Consider the following 22,459-nt stretch of genomic DNA (forward strand, 5'->3'; position numbering starts at 1 on the left):
TTTGAGGTATACAATTCTATGATATATTATCCATTTATTGCGTTGTATGCTCGCCACCCAAAGTCTAGTCTCCCTCCCTCCTCACCTCTCCATCCTTCTCCACCCCTCCCCCACTCTTCACCTTGGGTTACCACCATATTGTTGCCTGTGTCTATGAGTCTGTTTATTTTGTTTGTTTTAGCTTTCTGTTTCATATTCCACATGTGAGTAAAATCGTATGATTCTTGTTCTTTCCCATTTGACGTATTTCACTTAGCGTGACACTCTCAGATCATCCATGTTGTCTCAAATGGCAATATTTCATCTTATTTTCTGGCTACAATGGTATTCTATTATAAATAGAATATAATATATTATATATATTATATATGTATATATACCACATTTTCTTTACGCATTCATTCAAAGAATGACATTTAGGTTGTTTCCATGTCTTGCTTACCATAAGTAATGCTGCAATAAACATAGGGGTACCTATATTTTTACTAACAAATGCTTTCAAATTGTTGGGGTAGATACCTGAAGGAGGGATTGCTGGGTCATGTGGTAGCTTTATTCTTTCTTTTTTTTTTTATAAATAAATTTTTATTTTAATGGGGTGACATCAACAAATCAGGGTACACATATTCAAAGAAAACATCTCCAGGTTATCTTGTCATTTAGTTCTGTTGCATATCCATCCCCTAAAGAGAGATCGCCCTCCATCACCCTCTATCCAGTTTTCTCTGTACCCCTCCCCCTCCCCTTCCTCCTCTCCCTCCTTCCCTCCCCCCCCCCCCGTAACCACCACACTCCTGTCCATGTCCCTTAGTCTCGCTTCCATGTCCCACCAATGTATGGAACCTGCAGTTCTTCTCTTTTTCTGATTCACCCATTTCATTCCACACAATGTTATCAAGATTCCACCATTCTGCTGTTAGTGATCCGTTGTCATCATTTCTTCTAGCTGAATAGTATACCATGGTGTATATGTGCCCCATCTTCTTTATCCAGTCCCTTTTTTTTTTTTTTACAGTGATTCAAAGCCTTTAAGCAAACTTTTGGCCAATACAGCAAGAATTCATAAAAGAGTAGTGTCCTTAACATGTTCACCAAGTCCAAATTGGCCCCATCACCATGCCAAATCCCTGAAAAAATGCAACCCAACCACAGTTCAGTCTGTTAGGAGCTGTCGGTAGCTTTATTCTTAATTTTTTTGAGGAACGTTTATACCGTCTTCCATTGTGGCTGTACCAGTTCTCCTTGCCACCTGCAGTGCACAAGGACTCCTTTTGAGGCAAATATGTATAAATTACCAAATATTATAAGCCAAAATGCTTCAGCAAACAATATACTTAATAGAGAAAGTTTAAGTGCTTTCCTTTTTAGGTCAGGCAGATGAGAATGCCCTTTGTCACAGCTGCTATATAACGGGTGCTGGAGTTTCTGGTCCGTGCTTTAAGGAAAGAAAAGGAAATAAGACATGTGAAGACTGGAGAGACAGAAATAAAATTCATTCTTTGCAGATGATGTGATAGTCTTCTTGGAAAAAAAATGTTTCAAAGAATGAGCGATAATAAGAAAGTTCAACGAGGTTGCCAGGTATATACAAGTCAACTTATAAAAATCAGTATCAGCAATAATGAACCACTGACTTTGGCGGTGATGTGTCCCACAGCAGCTACCCGCTAATAAGGGAGCACGTATCATTTTGTTTCCCCTTCGACAAGAATCAGTGGGTAGGTGTCATTACCCCACTTCCATATGGTGACACTGGGGCTCAGAAAGGTCCTACCAGTTCATCCGTAAGTTTCGCTGGTCAGGAGAGAGAAAACGTGAAGAAAACATCGGGCAGCTGAGCAGGACGATGTGCCGCTGGAGGAGAGATGAAAAGGAGGAAGGGCCTTGTGACCGATGACACTCAAAGGGGAAACACATTTCTCAGGGGCAGTTGTAGAAGGGTTAAGCCAGAGGTGGAAGTGCAGGAGAAGGATGTGGATCTCTGCACGATTCTGGAGTGAAAGAGGATCATTCGGTAGGGTGTGTATGAGCCCGTGCTAGGACTGTGTCCCACGGTGTCATGGCGAGGGGCCACCACCCTCTATTGAAAGGCTCAGCCAGGAAACATGATGCACATTTTAGCCCATGGTCTTAGCTGAGAGGTGCTGGGCGTGGCCAGGGGATGCTTCACAAATGAGTGAGGCAGACGGTCAGAGAGGAGGTGGGTCTTCTCTCTGCCTTTCTGCTGTCCCCCTCTTCCTCGGGGGTTCTCTTCCGGGTCTTGTTCCCCGAGGTGACTGAAATATACAGCTTTCACTTTGTCACATGCCCTTTCTCATTGCCTAGGGAAACCCCCAATGAGACATAACAGGAGACATAAGCCTCCTTTAACTGACAGTGGTTTTTGTTTAAAAATTTTCCCCTTCAATTTAAAGATAACTCTTGTACCTTTCAGAGAATAAAGCTCTGGACACCATAAAAAAAAAAAAAAAAAAAAAAAAGAAAGAAAGCTTGGTAAGCATTTCTGGTACCGCTGACTCGGCAGGGCCTGTCAAGGTCCGGCGGTCCTGAACGGTGTCTGTAGATGAATGCGATTCCTTGGGAGATCAAGGATGTCCCCGGGGCGCGGGGGAGGGCTCTCAGGTGTGAGCAGCCTTGGCTCTGAAAAGCCGCAGATCTGAATAAAAAGCCCAGACTCTCCACCTGAAGGGGAAGGTCGTCGTTCTGGGAGAGGGGCGATCAGAGTCCAATCAGGAGATAATACCCCTGGTTGTTTGTTTTTACATCCTCGAGACATAATTCGATTTACGCAGGGCTTCTCACCAGCCTCACAGCGATGGCAAATTAGCTGCACGGAAGGTGTTCCTAATTCCAGGGCCCATACTGTTCACAGCCAAGGCTTCCCAAGAAGTGGAGTGCCCAGAATGTTAAATACCTCACCTGGGCCCCGCACTCTGATGGCTTTTGACCATCAAAGATTGTTCAGGTTTTATTCTTTCTCCAGCCTTTTTTTTTTTTTTTTAATACACAGGTAGGCTTGCCATGACTTAAGTGTGAATTGAATTGAAGCCCGGAGCCGTGATGGGCTCTCGCCATCTCCACCCCACCCTACCCCCACCCCGAGACTCTTCCTGCCTCTGGAACCTGAAACCGTGTAATTTAGAAATAGCTTCTCTCTTTCCAACCCGATTTCCTCTGCCACAGAAGTAATTTTTAAACAGTCTGAAGCTTTTTTATTTCCAGGCTGCAATCTTGTGCCTGTGTCCATCTCATTCTTCCCGGCGTGTGAGCACTGAGCCGTGGCCGTGGCGGGAGGCGCGGCCGACCACCCAGCTGCCCGGTTCAGCGGCAGGCCAGGCGGCTGCTTCCGGATGGGGTGGAGAGGGAAGAGCCAGGCCTGAGCCAGAGCTGGGCAGTGGCGTGTGGGCAGCCAGGCCAGCAGATCTGTGGGCAGGGGCTCACCCCAGCCGAATGCAGAAGAAGGGTGAGGACGCAGAGTGTTTGTGAATTTCAGACAATCGGGTCCTGCCTGAGCCAAGGTATAGTTCGGAGATAAATCACACCATTTATTTTAACCGAGTGGGCCGTTGCCTATATAAAAAAAAAGTTGTGAACAGTTGTGGTTCTCAAACTATGTCGTGATAGCCCAGGACACCAGGATGAACTCACAGAGGCACCTCGTGAGGGCACTGACATTTTTAACTTTGAATGATCATGCAGCACACAGTGCCATCTGTCAGACACCCAACGAGTGACGAAGTCGAGATGGTCCATGTTTTCAACATTAGGTTTGGGCTACATTCCTTTCGGTGACATTATGTCCCCATAAAGCTGGGCTTCTTCTGGTAGTGGCTGTGATGAACGAGGTATTACACAAATATCATGGCGGAACAGGCAACAGGGAGTGTTGTGTCTAATCTGAAGCCAGCCTGAGAAACTTGTTCCGCGGTCAGCAGTTGCATACATCCCACCAATGAGTAGTTGTGCTTTATTTAGGAATGAAAGCGAAATATTCTACCCTTGGTGTGAGTGCACTGTTTTCTCAAACCACCGTTAAGTTGTTAAGCTATACAATACTAATTTGGTCTAACTTCCGAATGAAGCGGTTCGCGTACTTCTTTGGTTAAGAACCTACGGAGGGAGGAAAATGCTAAAAATACCAAGGGCTCTGTGTGAACAGAGAAGGTCTGGAAATCGCTAGTTAACTGTATGTGAAGAACTGGCTAGAACACTGAGAAGGTAAGTGGAGAACCTGAAGGTGTTATATAGCAATGCAGCAGCTGTACGGGGAGCAGGTATTATAAGGGCTGGAGGGAACAGACTGGAATCATAAACAGTTAAAAGGTTGGGAGAGCACTTTTCGGCTGGCGCTGGTGTCTCTGAGGTTCTGCAGGGAGGCTGGATCTTTTAAGTGCTGGAGAGACTGCAGACTAGTTCCCACTGTTGTGACAGAATGGACTCTGCAGGGGAGAAGTGGTGGCGGCTGCGGAGTAATGCCCACGGGAATAGAAAGTGGACTCTTCTTCCTCCTCAGCCTCTCTGGCTCTGTCTGTCGCCCCCTATCGGCAGGACTAGGAAGTGGAGCAGAGATGTGGTTTATTTGAACCACCTGTATTTCTTAATATTTTTTTGATTTGATGAATACAGTTGACACTCGATATTATATTAGTTTCAGGTGTACAGCATAATGGTTAGACATTTATATAACTTATGAAGTGATTCCCCCGATAACTGTACGACCAACCTGGCACCATGCATAGTTATTACAATATTATTGACTATATTCTCTATGTTGTACTTTACATCCCTATGACTATTTCATAACTGCCAATTGGTACTTTTTAATCCCTTTGCCTTTTTTCACCCAGCCTCCCCCCCCCCCGACCCCCGTCCACCAAGCAACCATCAATTATATCCATTTTTAACACTACGTCCCCAGCACCCAGCCTCCCATCCCATAGGTGCTCAATAAATATTTCAAGCCAAACCAGGTTCAGGAAAAGAGTAAGACTTTAGTGTAAACAGAGAGGAAGGATCAAGGAGCTGGTGACAGGACCTTGAACTCAAAGAAGCACAGTTTTAGGCACAAGCTTCCCTGAGCCCCCCCCCCCTCGTTCTCCCTCCCCTGTTTGGTTTTTTCTAGACTGCTGACTGCCCGCTGACGGGCTACATAATCTCCTGATTGCTTTACTCGCCCCTTCCCACTGGAACACAAGCCCCCTAAGGGCAGAGAGGATTTCTGTCTGTCTGGTCCACATCCCTGGCTCTGGTGGTCGTGCCTGTACACTGTAGGAACTCCAAACTCTTTATTACAAGATTTAATTTTCCCTGTGCTTCATCTTTTGGCAAAGAATATTCCTCCTATCTCACCGTCACAACTGCCTTAGCCGTTACTCTCACTCCTAAGGAACAGTAGGAGGGGCCATTATAATATGTAACGCCCAGACTGGCCTAACCTACGACTGTGTAGGGGAACAGATGTGCAGCGGGCGACAGGGGACTGCTTCTCTTGTGGCCCGTCCGCTCCTGCATCAGAATCTTGACGGCCGTCGGCGCTGTGATTCTTGACTCTTAGAGTTGGAATGCGCTGCCTTCTTCGCCTGGGTTTAACCTTCCTACCGCCTCCTCTCCGTTGTATCCCTCCCTCCACACCTTGTACCTTCTCTTGCTCTGGTCCTACGCATTCTTTGTCCGAGGCCCCCTCCTTCAGGACAGCCTTCTGAGTCTCTCTAGGCCACACTGTGTTGCCAGTGATTTATTCTCAAACACGTAACAGTGGAATGTTACGGTCAAGTTGCTGCGATAGCCCAGGGCTTCCAGCCTTCCAATTAAAACCGTACTGATTAGGGAAGATCCCTAGGTATTCCGTCTAAAGCCCTTACTCCAGAGGCGGCTCTACACTCCCCAGGTGCTTCCGACACCATCCCTTGATCCACAACCTTTACTTTGCTAATTAACACAGGAAATGTCAGAAATTGGTTGTCTGTAGTTGAAATCCAGGGATCCTGTTACTTAGCATAATAATAAGTACTATAAATGGACTCTACCTGGTAAAAATTGAAGGTATTCATAATATGTGGGTTGGCCAAATGGTTTAAAGCGCTTCCCAGACATAGACAGAGAAGAGGAACCTAGGAAGACTTCTAGCCTTTAACCAACCTTAGGGTCGGTGTCCAAGCCATGATTCCTAAACAGTCCTGTGTCATCCCTCGGGTAAGGGGGATTCCTGGTTATCTGCTGTGATGTTACACTATTTGAATCTGGAACAAAGTAGGCAAATCACAGCCCATGGCCTTGGCTACCTGTTTCTGTAAACTCTTCTTGAAACACGGCCTCGCTCATCTCTGTGCATGTTGCCTTCATCTGCCTTTGCACGACAACAGCAGAGGTGAGTATGGCAACACAGACTCTGACCCACAAAGCTTAAAATATTTACTGTCTGGCCCTTTACCAAAGACGACAGATATTATAGATAGATAGATAGATAGATAGATAGATAGATAGATAGATAAGCTCCCACCCGAGAATACTGTCATACCCCACCCCACCCCCGTAAATGACCTTTCCATGCAAGATAGTAACCAGATTACCTAAAAGGACAGATTGCTGGATGTCATTGAGCTTTAAGGAATGATTGTTTGACCCCTTTTGTCCCGTCTTCCTAATAAACTGGTGTGTAATTGATGCTCAGCCGTGTAGGAGAATTGGACCCGAGACTTGCTTTTATTATAACCTAATAATGCAGTTGTTGGGGAATCATTAACCTTAACTCACCTCAGATTTCTTTAGTGGCTTCTGGTTTACAAGAGAAAGAACGTAAAGGTTGTGCACGAGTCACGATTAAATTGGCGCAGGTGAGTTCCGGCGCTAGGCTGTGTCTTTCTGCCACATGCCCAGCCTGTCCCCTGCGAAAGCGTCACCAGAAGCCGCCATTCCATCCTTCACAGTTTGTTGTCTTCGCATCCCCCTCCAGAGCATGCATCTGTCTCAGAAAGGCAAGAAAGTGTCTGTCTCATTCACCTATGTCTGTATCCCTAACGCCTGTTCCAGTTCAGAGGTCCAGGACACATTCGTACAAAGGAAGGAACAGCTACAGCAATAGCTGAACATGTGTTCATGGGAGCTTTCTAACTTCCAACTAGAGCTGGTTGAAAGGATGAACCCGGAAGTCAACTCGATTGAGAACCAGGCCAGGGGTCCATAGTAACCTACAGGCCTCCTATTCTATCTCAATGGCTCCCCTGCCTCCCACCCTTCTGGAGGGGAGGGGGTTGTATTAGAGGGAATAGGGCTGTGCCAAGGGGCTTGGTGGACATTGTCTCCTTAATTCACATGAGGAGGATTTACCTTCCCTATGGCATTGCTACACGAGGGTGACAACCGGGTCACCTTCTCACAAGGTGACTTGTTCCAGTTTCAGGTGGTTCTCGTTGCTGGCGTTGGTAGGCCCCAGAGACCCCGGATGGGGAGAGTAAGCATCCCCAAACAGAGCCTCGGAATCCCTGTCCTCACCTACCTTCCTAAGGTGCTTGTGCGAACATCCAGCAGACTCCTGTCCACCGGCCGTCTGGAATAAACTAGAGGGGAGTGTTGAGAAAGTAAGCAAGCGAGTGGGTTTGGACAACGCCAGAAGAGAAGATGGATTTTAATTTTGTGTCTTTTCTCTCTTTTCCTCTCCATGAATCATTTCCATGCCGCAATTGCAAATTAATGGTCACATCGAACTATCCGTCAATGTATTACTGCTCTTGCAGTATCAAATTATGTTGGCAATAATGTTTCCAGCTGCCTAGGACTCCATTGCAATTTAATTTGAAAGGAACTCAAATTGCACCTCCAAATGGATAAAAAATTAATTTTACATACAAGCTATCCACCTCCACATTTTCAGCCCTGTGCCCCAAATTATCTCAATTTAGATTCAACTTTGAACAGTACATATGTCACGGCCAACTCCACATGCAAAGATGGATGCATAGAAAATTCATGAATTGGAAATCTGCTTTGCTATTCTTTTTTAATAAGATGTTCTGCCTTGATTAAGGTCATTAGGAGATTCTACAGCAATTGCCTGTGACAGCAGGGATGGAAACTGGGTCCCCCTAGGACAGAAAAGGCTCAAATGCTGACTTAACCACATGGTTGCCCTTAACAATTGGAGTGTGGAGAGAGCCCAGACTCCCCCCTGTCCTTCCTGCCTTTCTTCTGCAGTATATTAGGGCCGGCTTGGTCTCCAGCCATCGCCTACTTTCTGTATGTGCTCATTCCTAGATGTAGTTATTAAGCACCTGTATGTCCCCATTATAAAAATAAAGAGATCCAGCACTCCCCCCACCCCCCTGTTAGCAGGGGAGGTAACCATGAAGCAAACCTATAAACCTGCGGTTAGATAAGAGCAATGGAAGAAGCGGGCTAATGTGATAAAGGAAACAGAGGGTGGAGGTCCCGATTCTGCCCCAGACAAGGGAGGCTTTGGCGGAAAGTTCCGAGGGAACGGTGGCGTTGGAGCTGGGCCTTAAATATATAGAATAGGTCTGTGCCCAGTGGCGTCTCAAGCACAGGGAAGGACAGGGGCAAAGGTGTGGAGGTGTGAGAGGACTCAGGAGGCAGCCCTTCGCTTGAGGAATGCAGGATTCACGGAAGAGCTGTGGAAATGGGGAAGGGGTGGGGAGGGTCAGAGGGAGCAAGCTGGGTTCAGATTATCTGGCTGAACAGGGCACTTTAGGGGGAGACGGTGCTTTAGCAAGGTTCGATCTGGGCAGGGGAGGCGTGATCAGAGGCTAGGGGGACCAGCCTGCCTTCAGAGACAGCTGAAAAAACGCAGGAGCATCAATCACACACAGACAGACACAGGCACGCACACATTCCTGACCCTCCCGTGCAGGAAGACAGATGGGTCTGGGGTGAGACTGCGAACGCAGGCCTGTGCCTGCCCCTCCCTTTTCACCGGCTCCACCCCCCCCCCCATCCTGCACGTGGCTGGAGACCGGGGTCCTCATGTCCAGGCTTTGTCCATTCCCCCAAACAGCCACCCTTTGGTCGCCCAGGGGCCCTAAGGCGCCCACTCATGGAATGCGGTCTGATCTTGGAGGGGCAGACCCAGGGGAGAGGTGTGAACACATCTTGGAGGTGAATTGGAAGCCTCTGGGGCAGGGAGTTCTGGGGCATCAGGTACCAGAAGCCCATTCAGAAAGGGGAGCACAGGGGCCAGATGGACACACTGGACCGCTGGCTCCTGTCCAGCAGGAGGGTGCAGCGTGAAGAGGGTCAGAGCGTGCTCCTATGCACCGGGCTCAGATCAGGCCCCTGTCGCCGAGTCTGAGGGCTGAGAGGAGGGGCCGCCGGAGGCTGAGCTGCTCTGATGTTCCATCGGGGGGGGGGGGGGTTTCTAGCCTCCCAGACCAGCCAGCCCCGTGTCCCGCTGTTTGCCCTCTCGGGGGCCTGGAGGCTGCTCCTCAAGAAGGTCGTGTGGATGGGGTCTTATCTGGAGGCAGAAACCACAGGCTCCGGTTGTATTTACACAGGGAACGTTAATTCAACAGAACCAATCTCCACGGCACACACGGGCTGTGTCAGCAATTTCCAACCTGTTTGTACCGACCGACCAGCAGGCAAAGCCCAGCCTGTCCCTGCTGCAGGCAATTACTGGAGCGGAGGCTGGGCTTGGCGGCCAGGTTTGGGGTCACAGTGAAAGCGTGACTGCCTCCATCGCACTGGTTCTGCAGACTAGCTTTCCCTGTCTGGGACCTCCGGATGTTCTCTGGCTTGAATGCAATATATATATATATATATTCATTCCCCTTAGAGACTCGGTGACCTGCTGGAGGCGACAGAACAGGGACTGTGGAATCGGAGGGTCTGAGCTCGGTTCCTCAGAACAGATCACCATCTTTTCCTCTCATTTTAACAAACGTGAGCTGTCCTCACGACAGACCCTCCACCGTGTGCTTGGGTCGCTGGCAGATGGGGCGGGGCAATAAGTAAATGAACAAGCAGTCCCTAGAACGCGTGACAAACGCTGAGTGTCCTGGACACCTGTGCAGAGGGCCGTCAAGGCCCAGAGCCGGGGACGTGGCTGTGTGGCCCTGGGGAAGTCCCGTTCCTTGCTCGTCCTCAATTCCGTGTGCCAGAGGACTGTTCGCAGCCTGCAAGTGCTTTGCCTGGGGTCACTGCTTAATAGAAGGCTTGCCACTACCTTTCCCTGTCTGAAGGAGAGTTCTTGGACTTACAAACACTCCCTGCTGCATGGATCTGACCCAGGGGAACCGCCACAGACCTTCTTGCCTTTTGCACGTGAACTGGATTTCTTTGACCTCTTCATTTCTGCCGTGCAGCGAACCCTCAACGGACGTCTTTTCCAAGTCCCCTTTGCCTCTGGTCACGGTCCCCATGCCGTATCTTCTTCAGCTCGAGTGAGTCATGCAAACCTCAGCCCTTTCTAGAACCCGCAGGAAGTTCAGTCCCAGCAAACACTTTGATCGGAGATCTAGGAGCCTCACAGAGAACAGTCGCCATCCTGTGCACTGTGTGCTCTCCTAGTCAGTCAGTCCCAGCACCCAGTGATTTCTCTTTCCTCCTCCACCGAGGGCTGAGCACCACTGACCCCAGGGCCCTGGGGACATGGCTTCTGCTCCAAACTCCTTGCACCCTTCCTCCGGGGAAGGCTGTTCTGGGTGAGAGGCACAGCCACTGTGTGGCAGAGGCAACTTCTCTCCCCCTTTTCAGTTCATTCTGTGCTCGTTAGCAGCCCTCTGAGATCAGTGCAGTAATTCTACTTTATAGAGGGAGGAAGCGGAGGCTCAGAGATCAAGTGCCCTTGCCCAAGGTCACCCAGCTCGTGAGCGCCCGGAGTCTGGCTTCCAGCCGTGCTCTGTCCGACTCCACTGTCCCTGTGGCCTTTCTGATGACAGTCACATGTGCTGAGGAGGGAACAAGTGACTTCCTGTGCCCCTTCCTGTCGGAGAAGCAGAAAGGCCTTGTGCACACACCTGCTCAGATGAGCTGTGGGGAGAGTGCTGTGATAGCCAGAGGCCGGGTGGGCAGACAGGCCCGTGGCCACCTTAACCCTGAGTCCCCGCGTGGCCCACTGCGGCCACCCCAGCTCCCGAAGGTCAAGCTGCTGCTGCCTGACAGTTCTGGGCTTGCCCACAACATTGTCCCCAGCCTTCCTTGGGTCCTGAGGACTGTGACATGCCTCGTGTTTATGTCCTTCCCCGGGTCTCAGTCCCTTGTGGCCTCACGATGCAGAGTCAACACAGAGAGGTGGGACCCTCGTGAACTTCAGATCTTCCCGCGTGCCTCCGAGCCAGTCATCCATCCCACGGCACCTGGCTCTCTCGTCCAGGGTGAGCCTGGGACGAGGTCTTCCTCTCAGGTTACAGTGAGACTTTCAAACGAGGGCACCCATCCCCCTGGGAGGGGCCGAGGTCCCCCTCTGCATGTCTGGGGGCTGGGCTGGCGGGAGGGGGAGTGGAGAACATCCTGCTTGCCTCCCACGGGGCGGGGGCAACTTCCAAAACGCTGTCACAGTTCAAAATGATTAACATATGAGGCAGCAGTTAACAACAGGAGAAAGTAATAGCCAGGGACCTGTGCCCAGGGCACAGAGGGGAGGCTTCACTACGGAGGAGGCAGAGTGAAGGGGGCTGAGAGCAGGAGAGGGACTGCCAGCCACCAGGGGGAGGAGACAGGCTACCAGCAGGACAGGGGCAGGGGGCGGGCAGGTGCGTGCACAGTGCCGGCCATTCCCTTCCCAGGCCCCGCCCCTCTGATCAGGCACCTCTTCTTACTCTGCACACTAGGTGTGCGGCCAGACCCAAATTCAAAACCCCACTTCGCCACGTGCTAGTCTCACTGCTCTGTACAAGCTCCTGAACCTCTCCGGCCTCAGTTCATTCCTCTGTAGGGTGGAGTTGGCAGTTCCTCCCTCACAGGGTCACCAGAGGGTACAGATGACAGGACCCAGCACCGTGGCTGCCGGCAGTGGTTTCTTGTTTGTGCTTTAAGGGCATATTGGAGATCCCAGAATTGTATTTAACATGGGCTGTGGTATAGAGCTTAAGAGGTCTGACACAATGGGGGGTCAGCCTTGACCTTCAGAGGGCCTTGCATGTTCCTGCTCTAAGTCTCTAGTGAGGGGAGGAGAGGGACCATGAGGGCCATGACCCTGTTGGGGGCGGGCGCCGGGTTTGGAGGCACCCCCAGAGGAGGAGTGTTCAGTGAGGTCCTGAGCAGGGATGGGCGGCCTCCCTGCCCGGACACTGTGACGTCCAGACAGACGGAAAGACTCCTGCTGAGCGAGGAACCCAGGCCAGCTGCTCCGCGCTGTCCTGTGCTTGGACATTTGTCCTCATGCCATCATGAGTTGCTGAACCCAGCGGTGGCAGCAGACACACCAGGTCACAACCCCCTCCCCGCCAGCTATGGGGACTGTGCCTTTCACCTTCTGTTCCACATGGGCCTTCAGCAACAGCTTGTTCAATGTCACAGCTTCAATGTCACCCGTTTGCTTTTGGAATGCTGGCTCCTCTTTACACAAAAGAGCTGTGAGCATGAATAGCTGGGCTGGAAGAGTGACCGTGAACTCCTCAGTGGACCCGGGGCCAGGCTGCCCATGGTCCCCAGCAGTGCAGAAGCAGGTCTGAGCTGGCCTGCCAGGCTCTCTGGAACTTCTGGGCATCCTTCTCAAAAGGGGAGGGCTTTGAGGTGTTTTTTGGTAAGATTCTGACCCAAGTCACAGGACATTTTAAAGATAAGTCAGGGAACTTGGGGGCACCAAGGCTCACCCCTCCTTCTTCTTATGGCTGCACTGGTGCAGAGACAGCCTTAACACTGTGCTTTAAGGGGACCAGAGAGATGATGGAATCCATCATTTTGCATAAGGATGCTACCCAGCACTCTTGACGTTCAGAAGAGATACAGCATATGAAACCTTATTATTATTTTTATTACTATTTCTATTACTGCGAAAGAAAAACTAGCATGGTATGCTTCTGAAGTTCCAGGTGCAATACTGACTGCTTTACAAACAGCGTCTCACTTAACTTCCCATTTTCCTCTGAAGGAACTTAGCTGTGTTATTATTACCATTTTACAAATGAAATAAGAAAGGGATCCAAAGAGACTTCACGGCTCGGTCAAGTCCTGTAGGTAGTATACAGGGACAGGTACTGATTTGACCTCCGGCCAGGGCTTCACCACTCTCAGGCAAGAGCGTCAGACACAGGAATTCACGGGGACGCTGATTACAGAAGAAGCTATGTTTCCCTCACGGCAAATGCCTAAACCTCATAGCATGAGCTTCACCTGTGGGGATAGAAGAAAAATACATTCATTCATTATCGTACTCGGTTTTGTACAAAAACATCTATATAAATTAGAAACAGAACATTTATAATAATATGCGACAGAGCCAATGTTATATATGAGTTTCTGGGGACACGATCTGTAGTGAGGGATGGAGTGGAAATTGGCCTTATGGTAAGAATGCATGAATCCCTGGCTTGTTGGCTCAGTGGTAGAGCATCGTCCCAGCATGTGGATGTCCTGGGTTTGATTCCTGGTCAAGGCACACAGGAGAAGCGACCATCTGCTTCTTTACCCCTCCTGCTTCCCCTTTCCTTTCTCTTTCTCTCTCTCTCTCTTCCCCTCCTGCACCCATGACTTGATTGGTGCCATGACTTGATCGGTTTGAGCAAATTGGCCCTAGGCACCAAGGATGGCTCCAGGGCCTCCACCTCAGGTGCTAAAAATAGCTCAGTTGCTGAACAACAGAGCAACAGCCCCAGATGGCCAGAGCATCACCCCAAAGGGGCCTTGCTGGGTGGATCCCAGTTGGGGTGCATGCAGGAGTCTGACTCTCTGCTTCCCCTCCTCTCATTTAATAAAAATTTAAAAATTAAAAAAAATAAAGAATGCACGGTGAGATCTGCTAGTAGAGTGATGTCCCTGGAGGGGCCTGTTTGGGAAGGAAGTGGAAAAAAGAGAGGAAGAAGGCTAGAACATGGTGAGTTGTGTTGTGAATGAAATGAGGGGAAATTCCAAGGCTCACGGGGTCACGTGACCATGTGGACAGACTCCGGGCTGTGTGCCTCAGATGCAGCTCTGTTCCGAGGCGATGCTCCCCTGTGCAGTTAACTGCAGAGAGAGGGCTGAAATCCCCAGGGGAGAGGGTGTGGCCTGACCAAAGGCAGGTCCGAACGCCAGCAGCCTCCTAGGTTAGCATGTCCCCAGAGTGCTGCAGGTGCTGTTGGCGGTGCCCACGATGGTTTTCCGTGGCACCCAGACGAACCCTTAAGAGTTTAACCGTTTTGTATTTATTTCTGTGGCTAACGTTTATGTGCGGCAGGTGATTCAGGTTTTCCCTTTTTATATAGTTACGGTTTCTTTTAGGTGTACGTATTTAAGTAAGAAAAAGGAGTTTGACTTACAGAAACGTATTAGATTATACTGTGTGCGGCCAAGACCGCGCAGTAGCGGCTGAACGGTCATGATTGGTTGGAAGAGCTGTTCCCCACTGTTCTGCGGGACAGACAGCCTGCCTTCCTGACAGCCTCCTCTTGTGTCTTCTGTGCGTGCGTGTGCGTGTGTGTGTGCGTGTGCAGACCCAGTGCACGGCCCGCAGAACGTGGAGATTGTGGACATCCGAGCCCGGCAGCTGACCCTGCAGTGGGAGCCCTTCGGCTACGCCGTCACCCGCTGCCACAGCTACAACCTGACGGTGCAGTACCAGTACGTCTTCAACCAGCAGCAGTACGAGGCCGAGGAGGTCATCCAGACCTCGTCCCACTACACCCTGCGGGGGCTGCGGCCCTTCATGACCATCCGGCTGCGGCTGCTGCTGTCCAACCCTGAGGGCCGCATGGAGAGCGAGGAGCTGGTGGTGCAGACGGAAGAGGACGGTGAGTCAGGGAGGCGCGCATGCGCGGGAGGGGGGCCTGGGGGGTGGGGGGGACGTGGGACCTGCTGCAGGGCCGTGCCTGTCAGCCTTGAGGGTTTTGGGGGTTTTTTTGTTTGTTTGTTATTGTTTTTTTGTATTTTTCTGAAGCTGGAAACGGGGAGAGATAGACAGACTCCCGCATGCGCCCGACCGGGATCCACCCGGCACGCCCACCAGGGGGCGACACTCTGCCCACCAGGGGGCGATGCTCTGCCCCTCTGGGGCGTCGCTCTGTCGCGACCAGAGCCACTCCAGCGCCTGGGGCAGAGGCCAAGGAGCCATCCCCAGCGCCTGGGCCATCTTTGCTCCAATGGAGCCTCGGCTGCGAGAGGGGAAGAGAGAGACAGAGAGGAAGGAGAGGGGGAGGGGTGGAGAAGCAGATGGGCACTTCTCCTGTGTGCCCTGGCCGGGAATCGAACCCAGGACTTCTGCATGCCAGGCCGACGCTCTACCGCTGAGCCAACCGGCCAGGGCCGGTTTTGTTTTTCTTGCTACTGTAATCTTCCCCTCTTCATCTGCTCCTTTCGAAGGTTTTCAATGCAGGTGATGCCGTGCACAACTCCCGGGGGCGCTGTTCCCATAGACACAGCAGCTCTTCCACAGACGTGCACTCCAGTTTGCCTTTTCTAAACCCCCCCCTCTCTCTGACTTTACACCTAACTTTCTATGCCCAACGTTGAACCACAGTAGTGCCTCCTACAGAAACTATATATCGTATAGTTTAAGGATGTGGAGTTTGGAAGTTAGACAATTCTGGATTCCCTACTGATTAAAATCAGGAACTGCCCATAAAAGAGGTTAGCACACACGCGGCCGGCACCCAGAACGGAAGACTCACCTGGGTGTCCTGCAGGCGTCTCAAGCCCAGTCCCCACAATTGAGCTGATTGTTTCTTCTGCACTGACGTCTCTCTCTGGGCCTCGTCTCAGTGAACCGCATCTCCTAAGTCCGAGTAAAGACCCGAAGTCAGCCGGCGTGCCTCTGTTTCCCGCCCCTCACCTCCGTTCCCTCTTGCTTCTGATGAGTCTGCTTCCTGTAGCGTATCCTCTAACCTGCCCCTTAACTCAGGACTCCAGGAATCTAGAGCCACACACTGTGCCTGGAGCACCTCACTCTCTCACCCCTCTGACCTCGCCCCTGCCTTTCCTCCTGCTCGGAGCAACCTCCCCCTCCATTTGGGGGGAACAAGCTCTATTAAATATCCATGTCTTTGCTGACCCGTGACTTCCTCCAGGAAGCTTTCCCTGACTGCCTGCCTGGAGCCGACTTGGCTGTTTCTTCTCAGGCTCCCCTTGCATTTTGCCTCCAGTAGCACCGTAGTAGTGATCTTATTTACAGGAGGACCGAACCTCCTCCTTCTGTGACTTACCCGGGAAGCCCTTCTCTAGGGCCATTTTCAGTTTTCCTCCGGCCAGCCTGCCTCTGTCCCTGTGGGATGTCTTTAGTTAGTTCCCTGGAATCCGACTCTGAGATGTCACTTTTTGTTTTTTGACTTCTTATTGAATTTATTGGGGTGACATCAGTTAATTGAATTATATAGGTTTCAGGAGCAGCTTTGTGTGCAAATGACGGAGTAAGGAAGGCTTCCCCGGGAGACTGGGAAGGGAGGGGGAGGCAGGACAGCGAAGGGGAGGGAGCCGAGGGGCAGCTTCAGGCCGAGTCCGGCAGAGGGGGCGGCACCCTGGGCCTGCGGGAACACCCTGCCGCTTAGGCCTCACTCCTCTTCCAGGAGCCAGAAGGGGCTGCCACCAGTGGTTAGGGCTGGGGTAGGGAGCGGGGGGGTTGGAAAATAAATACTCGGGAACTTTCGGCTTTCTGCCCATGCAGGCCAAAGGTCAAGGGGCACAAAAATAGTGTAAAGGGATCGGAAAGGGTCTGGGCAGAGAACTGTCCTGGTCAGCTACGTGAGGCCAGGACCCCGCCCGACTCAGGTTCCCCTTGAATCCCGCAGACGGAACTCCTACCATGGCAAGCCTGTCTGGTACCCTTGTTCCATACAAGCCAGGCCCAGGACCCCTGCGTGATGGCCCCTGAGGGGACCCACATCCTCAGATGCAAAGTCCCATAAGGAGACAGACAGAAAAGTGCCATCCTCATCTCATCCTGCCCCCCGAGACCCATTTCCAACAAGTCCCATCCCAGAACTGGAAGTTGTCCACAACCCACCTTCACGACAAACCCTTCCTGACCCCTCGGAATGCCTCCTGGCGGCCACTCTCCCTGCAACCCCGCAGGCCGTGCTCCGAGGCGACGGCAGCAGACGGGACCCAGCCTCGGCCACCTTGGTCCTCGCCTTCCTGCTCGCAACGAACCTCAGTCTTTTGTGGGTGCAGCTCTCTCTGGGTCAGCTGTTCCGGGTGGTCTGAGTGCCCTGTGGCCTGTAAGCCCGCTCCCATCCAGCCTCTGACACGGGAGGGTGGCCACCTCACCCCGGCTTCATTCTGCAGCCCCGCAGCTGTGGCCCTGGCTTTGGCTTTCGATAAAACTTCCAGACCTTTCCCTGGATCAGGCTGCGCTGTTTCCAAAAGGGGCAGACCCTTCCTCCAGCAGGTGGCATAAAGCGGTGTTTGAGAAGGTGGGCTCTGGAGCCCAGGTACTGGTCCGTGGGCCATTTGGTACCTTGGTACCGGTCCGCAGAGAAAGAATAAATAACTTACATTATTTCCGTTTTATTTATATTTAAGTCTGAACAATGTTTTATTTTTAAAAAAATGACCAGATTCCCTCTGTTACATCCGTCTAAGACTCACTCTTGACGCTTGTCTCGGTCACGTGATACATTTATCCGTCCCACCCTAAAGGCCAGTCCGTGAAAATATTTTCTGACATTAAACTGGTCCGTGGCCCAAAAAAGGTTGGGGACCATTGGCTTAACCTCTCAGTGCCTTGGTTTCTGCCTTTATAGAATGGAGATAAAAATGCCTCCAGTGCCTTATAGGTTGTTGTGCTCACTAAAAGGGGTGGTAAATAAAGAAATGGAAATAACGCCCAGGAGAGTGAATGTTTTCAATCAATGTAGCTGCCACATTTGCACTAAATCACAAGGGAAAAAATAGTCATTGACAAAGGAGCTTCTAGCACAAGCAACCTGGAAACCACACACCTGCCTGGGAAGCCTCTCCTGATTCTAGACAGTCACTGCAACAGGTCGGAGAAGACAGGACATGGAAGCTCAGGAAACGGCAGTGTGGTCAGGGTCGGATCTGAGCACCAGCGTCCGGGCACCAAGGATGCGCCAGGGTCCCAGGCTGTCGGGCAGGGAGGAGCCAGTGCCGAAAGCCAGCACGAGCAGGAGGGACACAGGAGACGAGGGACAGGGTTAGTCCCGGAAGCCACGCAGGAGGCCTGATTTTTGCAGGATGGGCTACGTTTTTGAGGACCCCCTAGCTATGCAGCAGCAGATCCCAAGTCCCATCTTTCAGCCAGGCCTCCACCTCTTCCTTTCTCCTTCTTGTCACCAGGAACAAAAATGCACAAAAACCTTTATCAAAACAATGCGAGAACGGCGGCGCCTTGGAATTAAATTTTCATTAAGCGCCATTAATAAAACATGAATTCCTACTCAGCGGAGATGTATGGACATGCTCCTGTTAACAGCGCCGGCATGTGGCACGGCAGTCCTCTGTCCCCTGGCCCTTCCCAGGGCGCCTGCCTGCCCAGAACCCGCCGGGGCTGCAGGCCTCAAAGAGCACAGCCCCCTCCCTCTGCATGCATGCCAGGGTTCTGTTCCGTTCCTTCTGTAGTGGGGCGGGCACCACGCCTGCTGGCTGGGAGCTGCTTCGTCTCAGGACAGGCTAGGGCAGGAGCCGGGGCTCTAGTCCATTAACTGAGACCCCCCTCCGGACGCCGAGGGGCAGCAAATGAACTGACTGGACACATGCTGCTTTCGTCTACGTGAGACCACGTTTGTAGAATCTTGTCGTTCTGGTGACGTTGAGGGCCTGCGAGGTAGCCCGCCGCTGGTGGGTGAAGCTCAGGGTCGCCGAGTCCCCTTGCTTCGTCTGGGAAGCAGCTGTCGAGAGGAGATGACACAGGTCCTTTATCGTGCCCTTTGCCACGGACGTCGCAGGCAAAACCACGGCTTGCTGTTCAGTGGGTGACGTCTCCACCTTTCACCAGACCACAGCCGGGACTGTGAGGTGGAATCTGTGAGCCCTTGGAAGACGAATACAACGTTGGCGATGGTCTCGTGAGGCTGTCGTTTACTGAGCGCATACACTTGCGCTAGGCTCTACAGGGCACATTATAGACAGCGACTCGCGACTCATACCCACGATTTCGTTTGGAAATGTTTCAAACCTATAGAAAAACTGAAGCCCGAGTACAGAGAGGACCTATAAACCCATCACCTAGATCTAACATTTGTTAACACTTGGCTACATTTTCTTACTCGTATTATGTGTATGCTACATATAATAGGGAAATAGCATTTATGAAGACGCATATACTATTTTTAACTATTTAAAAAGGAAATGGCGGGAATCGTGACCCCTGACCTCCAAACTCTTCATTGTAAATGACCGAGGGATACGGACGTATTTCTGCATATCTGCAACATCACAGAACCCCTAAGAAAGTTAGCATCGATTTAAAACCCATCAAACAGACAATCCAAGTCCACATTTCCAGGAATGTTAAACCTGATTTTATTTAACAAATGAGAATAGGAGACATTGTTAGCCAAAAAAGCCTCATGAGCTGGTGATGTCTACTTCTCCCTGTACCACGTCAGGGAGCCCCTCACTGGTGATGCTGCATTTATTTGGTCACTCAGGTAAGATGGGGACCAGCCAGTCCCTCCGGTGTAAATGCAGTAGGTGCCCCTTTCCTCGTGTAAGTGAACTAATCTGTGCAGTGATAGTCAAGGTTCCGTGCATACTTCGTTCCTCTAGGACTTTGCTCCCGGTGACGTTAGCTCTCCTTGGTAATCGCCACCTGGATCACATATTCCATCGGTATTTGCAAAGGGGTGAATTTTAAATTTCTTGTTCCCCCTCCATGCACTAATTAACATTCTTCTTTATAGAGAGCCCTTCTCTCCTTGTCCCCTTCCCCATATTTACGATCTCTATAGATTTTTTTTCTCTCTCAATGTATTCAAATCCAGTACTATTTCTAATTCTTTTCGATGCTCGCAGTGTCTCACGTATGGCTTAGAGGGAGTCCCTTGGAGCTGATGCCAAGGTTCCTCCAACAGGTTCTCATTAGTCTCCCTCGCTTCCGGCACAACAAAGTATTTTAAACTGTCCTTTTAGTGTTTCTGCTCCAGACCTGAAGTCAACCACTTACTTGCCTGAGGACGTCTGGTTGCTTTCGGTGGGGAGTGGTGTGTTTTTGCATTAAAATATACAGCTTAGGTGTTCTCGGCTCAGCGGGGCGTTATTGCCCTGACTCTTCAAGCAGATAGAGCTGGGGGGGGGGTATAATTTATCTTGTTTAAATCAAGAGCAAAGACTGATTCAGACTCACCCCCTCAGGAGTCCGCTGCACTTGCCCTCATTCCGTTCAGGTATTTCTCTTGTCCCACAGCGAGACCCTGATTCCCAACACCCACAGATTTTTTTTTTTATTTGCTCCATCCCACTCTATCTGAAATAGCCTCAGAATTACAATGCCAACCCTTCCAACGAACAAGAAAGCTACCAAGTTAGGTTCAAGGTCGCCTTTTCAGTTTTTCTCTCCTTGGGGCAAACAGTGTGCTCAAAGTTCAGTCTTTTCTCTATGTGGTTATATGATCAATTTGATACGCAATTAGGTTTGTGTGTTTCACTGTTGAGGTTTGCTTCCCCCCCCGTTTGTTTTTTTTATTTAGTGTCATTATTTTTAATATGAAAACAGCCGTATGGCGCACAAGTCCAAACTGTATAAAAAGGTGCAGCCAAGAAGCATTGCCAACTTCCCTCTCTCCCGTGGTTACCATCCGCCCCTGAGAGGTAGCCATTTTTACCCCTACTGGCAATATCTTTCCTATGGTTTATCTTACGAAAAAAGGGGGAAACTATTTTTCTTTCTCATTTTTTTTTTTTTGTAGTTTTCTGAAGCTGGAAACGGGGAGGCAGTCAAACAGACTCCCGCATGCGCCAAACAGGGATCCACCTGGCATGCCCACCAGGGGGCGATGCTCTGCCCATCTGGGGTGTTGCTCTGTTGCAACCAGAGCCATTCTAGTGCCTGAGGTGGAGGCCATGGAGCCATCCCCAGTGCCCGAGCCATCTTTGCTCCAGTGGAGCCCTGACTGTGGGAGGGGAAGAGAGAGACAGAGAAGAAGGAGAGGGGGAGGGGTGGAGAAGCAGATGGGCGCTTCTCCTGTGTGCCCTGGCCAGGAATCGAACCCGGGACTCCTGCACACCAGGCTGACATTCTACCACTGAGTCAACCGGCCAGGGCCCTTTCTCATTTTTTATATAAAAGATATAGCATAATAGATATACTCCACATCCTGTGTTGTTAATGTGTCCTGGAAACCACTCCGTGTTGGCTTGTGGACTTACGTCCTTCCTCTTCAGAGCCATAGGGGACTTCGTTATGTGGCTGTATTGTGGTTCATTCAAGCAGGGTCCTGTGGACACTTAGGGTGTTCCCATTATTTGCTATGACAGCCAGGATTGCAGCAAATAACCCTGGGCACGTGTTGGTTGGTGTTTGTGGAGATGTATGTTCAGGGGAAATTCCTAAAAGTGGGATTGCTGGGGTCAAAGGGTAAATGCACATGCAGTTTTGTTGGATGTTGCCATAGCCCGCTGTAGACGTTGTATCCTTGTACATGTTCACCATAAATGTAGATTCATTTCATCTCAACCCCAAATGGGAACAAGTAAACAGTATTATTTTTATTTTATAATAAGGAAATTTAGACTCCCATATAATTTACAATAATCTAATTGATTCTGATTAATAGCAGTATATACTACATTAATATAAGTAGAATTGACATAGGAAATGATTACTAACATATACTAAATATATTATTTCATTTTATATATAAATGTACGTTAATTGTAGGGGAGACTTCCATAGCTCAGGAACGAGCCCCTGTATTTGACGTTCATTGCTAACAAGCCCAAGGATCTGCTTTCTTAGGCCACAGGGAGCTAGAATGAGGCTGCACGTTGCTGAGGACAGGTGCAGGGACAGTAACGTGGAACAGCACATAGAATCTGGAGAAGAGGAAAGTGAGAGGTATAAAAGGCAGTGTCGACAAGACACTACGTAGTGCGGTCTATAGTCATTTACCGGACGGGGGGAAAGCTATACACATCTTGGTAAGTCCAGAAGGCATCACTTAATCAGAGCTCGGTACCTTTTTGATGTTTATAAAGATGACCTTGAGATGTGATAAAGGATAAGGAGAAATGCAGTATGGTTTCCAAACACGCACTACTCGGAATGTCACTATTCACGACAGAGCTATGCGTTGTGCTGATAGTGTTCATCCGTACCTACCGTTGCCAAATGTTGGGATGTAGGTGCTATTGATACGGTGACCTGGAAGAGAAGTCTGAGGCTCAGAGAGTTCAAGGAATCTGTCCGAGGTTACCAAGT

At 50.4% G+C, this 22,459-nt stretch overlaps 1 protein-coding gene across 13 annotated transcripts in view; it reads left to right on the forward strand.

The window, feature by feature from the left end:
* The window catches only part of PTPRT (protein tyrosine phosphatase receptor type T), a 956,692-nt gene that overhangs the window by 610,807 nt on the left and 323,426 nt on the right, over positions 1 to 22,459 (forward strand). For all 13 annotated transcript variants that reach the window (XM_066235857.1, XM_066235861.1, XM_066235858.1 and 10 more), the window contains one exon: positions 14,583 to 14,879. In XM_066235857.1, coding sequence (XP_066091954.1) covers positions 14,583 to 14,879 — 297 coding nt within the window. The remainder of the gene's footprint in view (positions 1 to 14,582; positions 14,880 to 22,459) is intronic.

This window comes from Saccopteryx bilineata, chromosome 6 (assembly GCF_036850765.1).
Source record: "Saccopteryx bilineata isolate mSacBil1 chromosome 6, mSacBil1_pri_phased_curated, whole genome shotgun sequence".
NCBI classification, from domain to species: Eukaryota; Metazoa; Chordata; class Mammalia; order Chiroptera; family Emballonuridae; genus Saccopteryx; species Saccopteryx bilineata.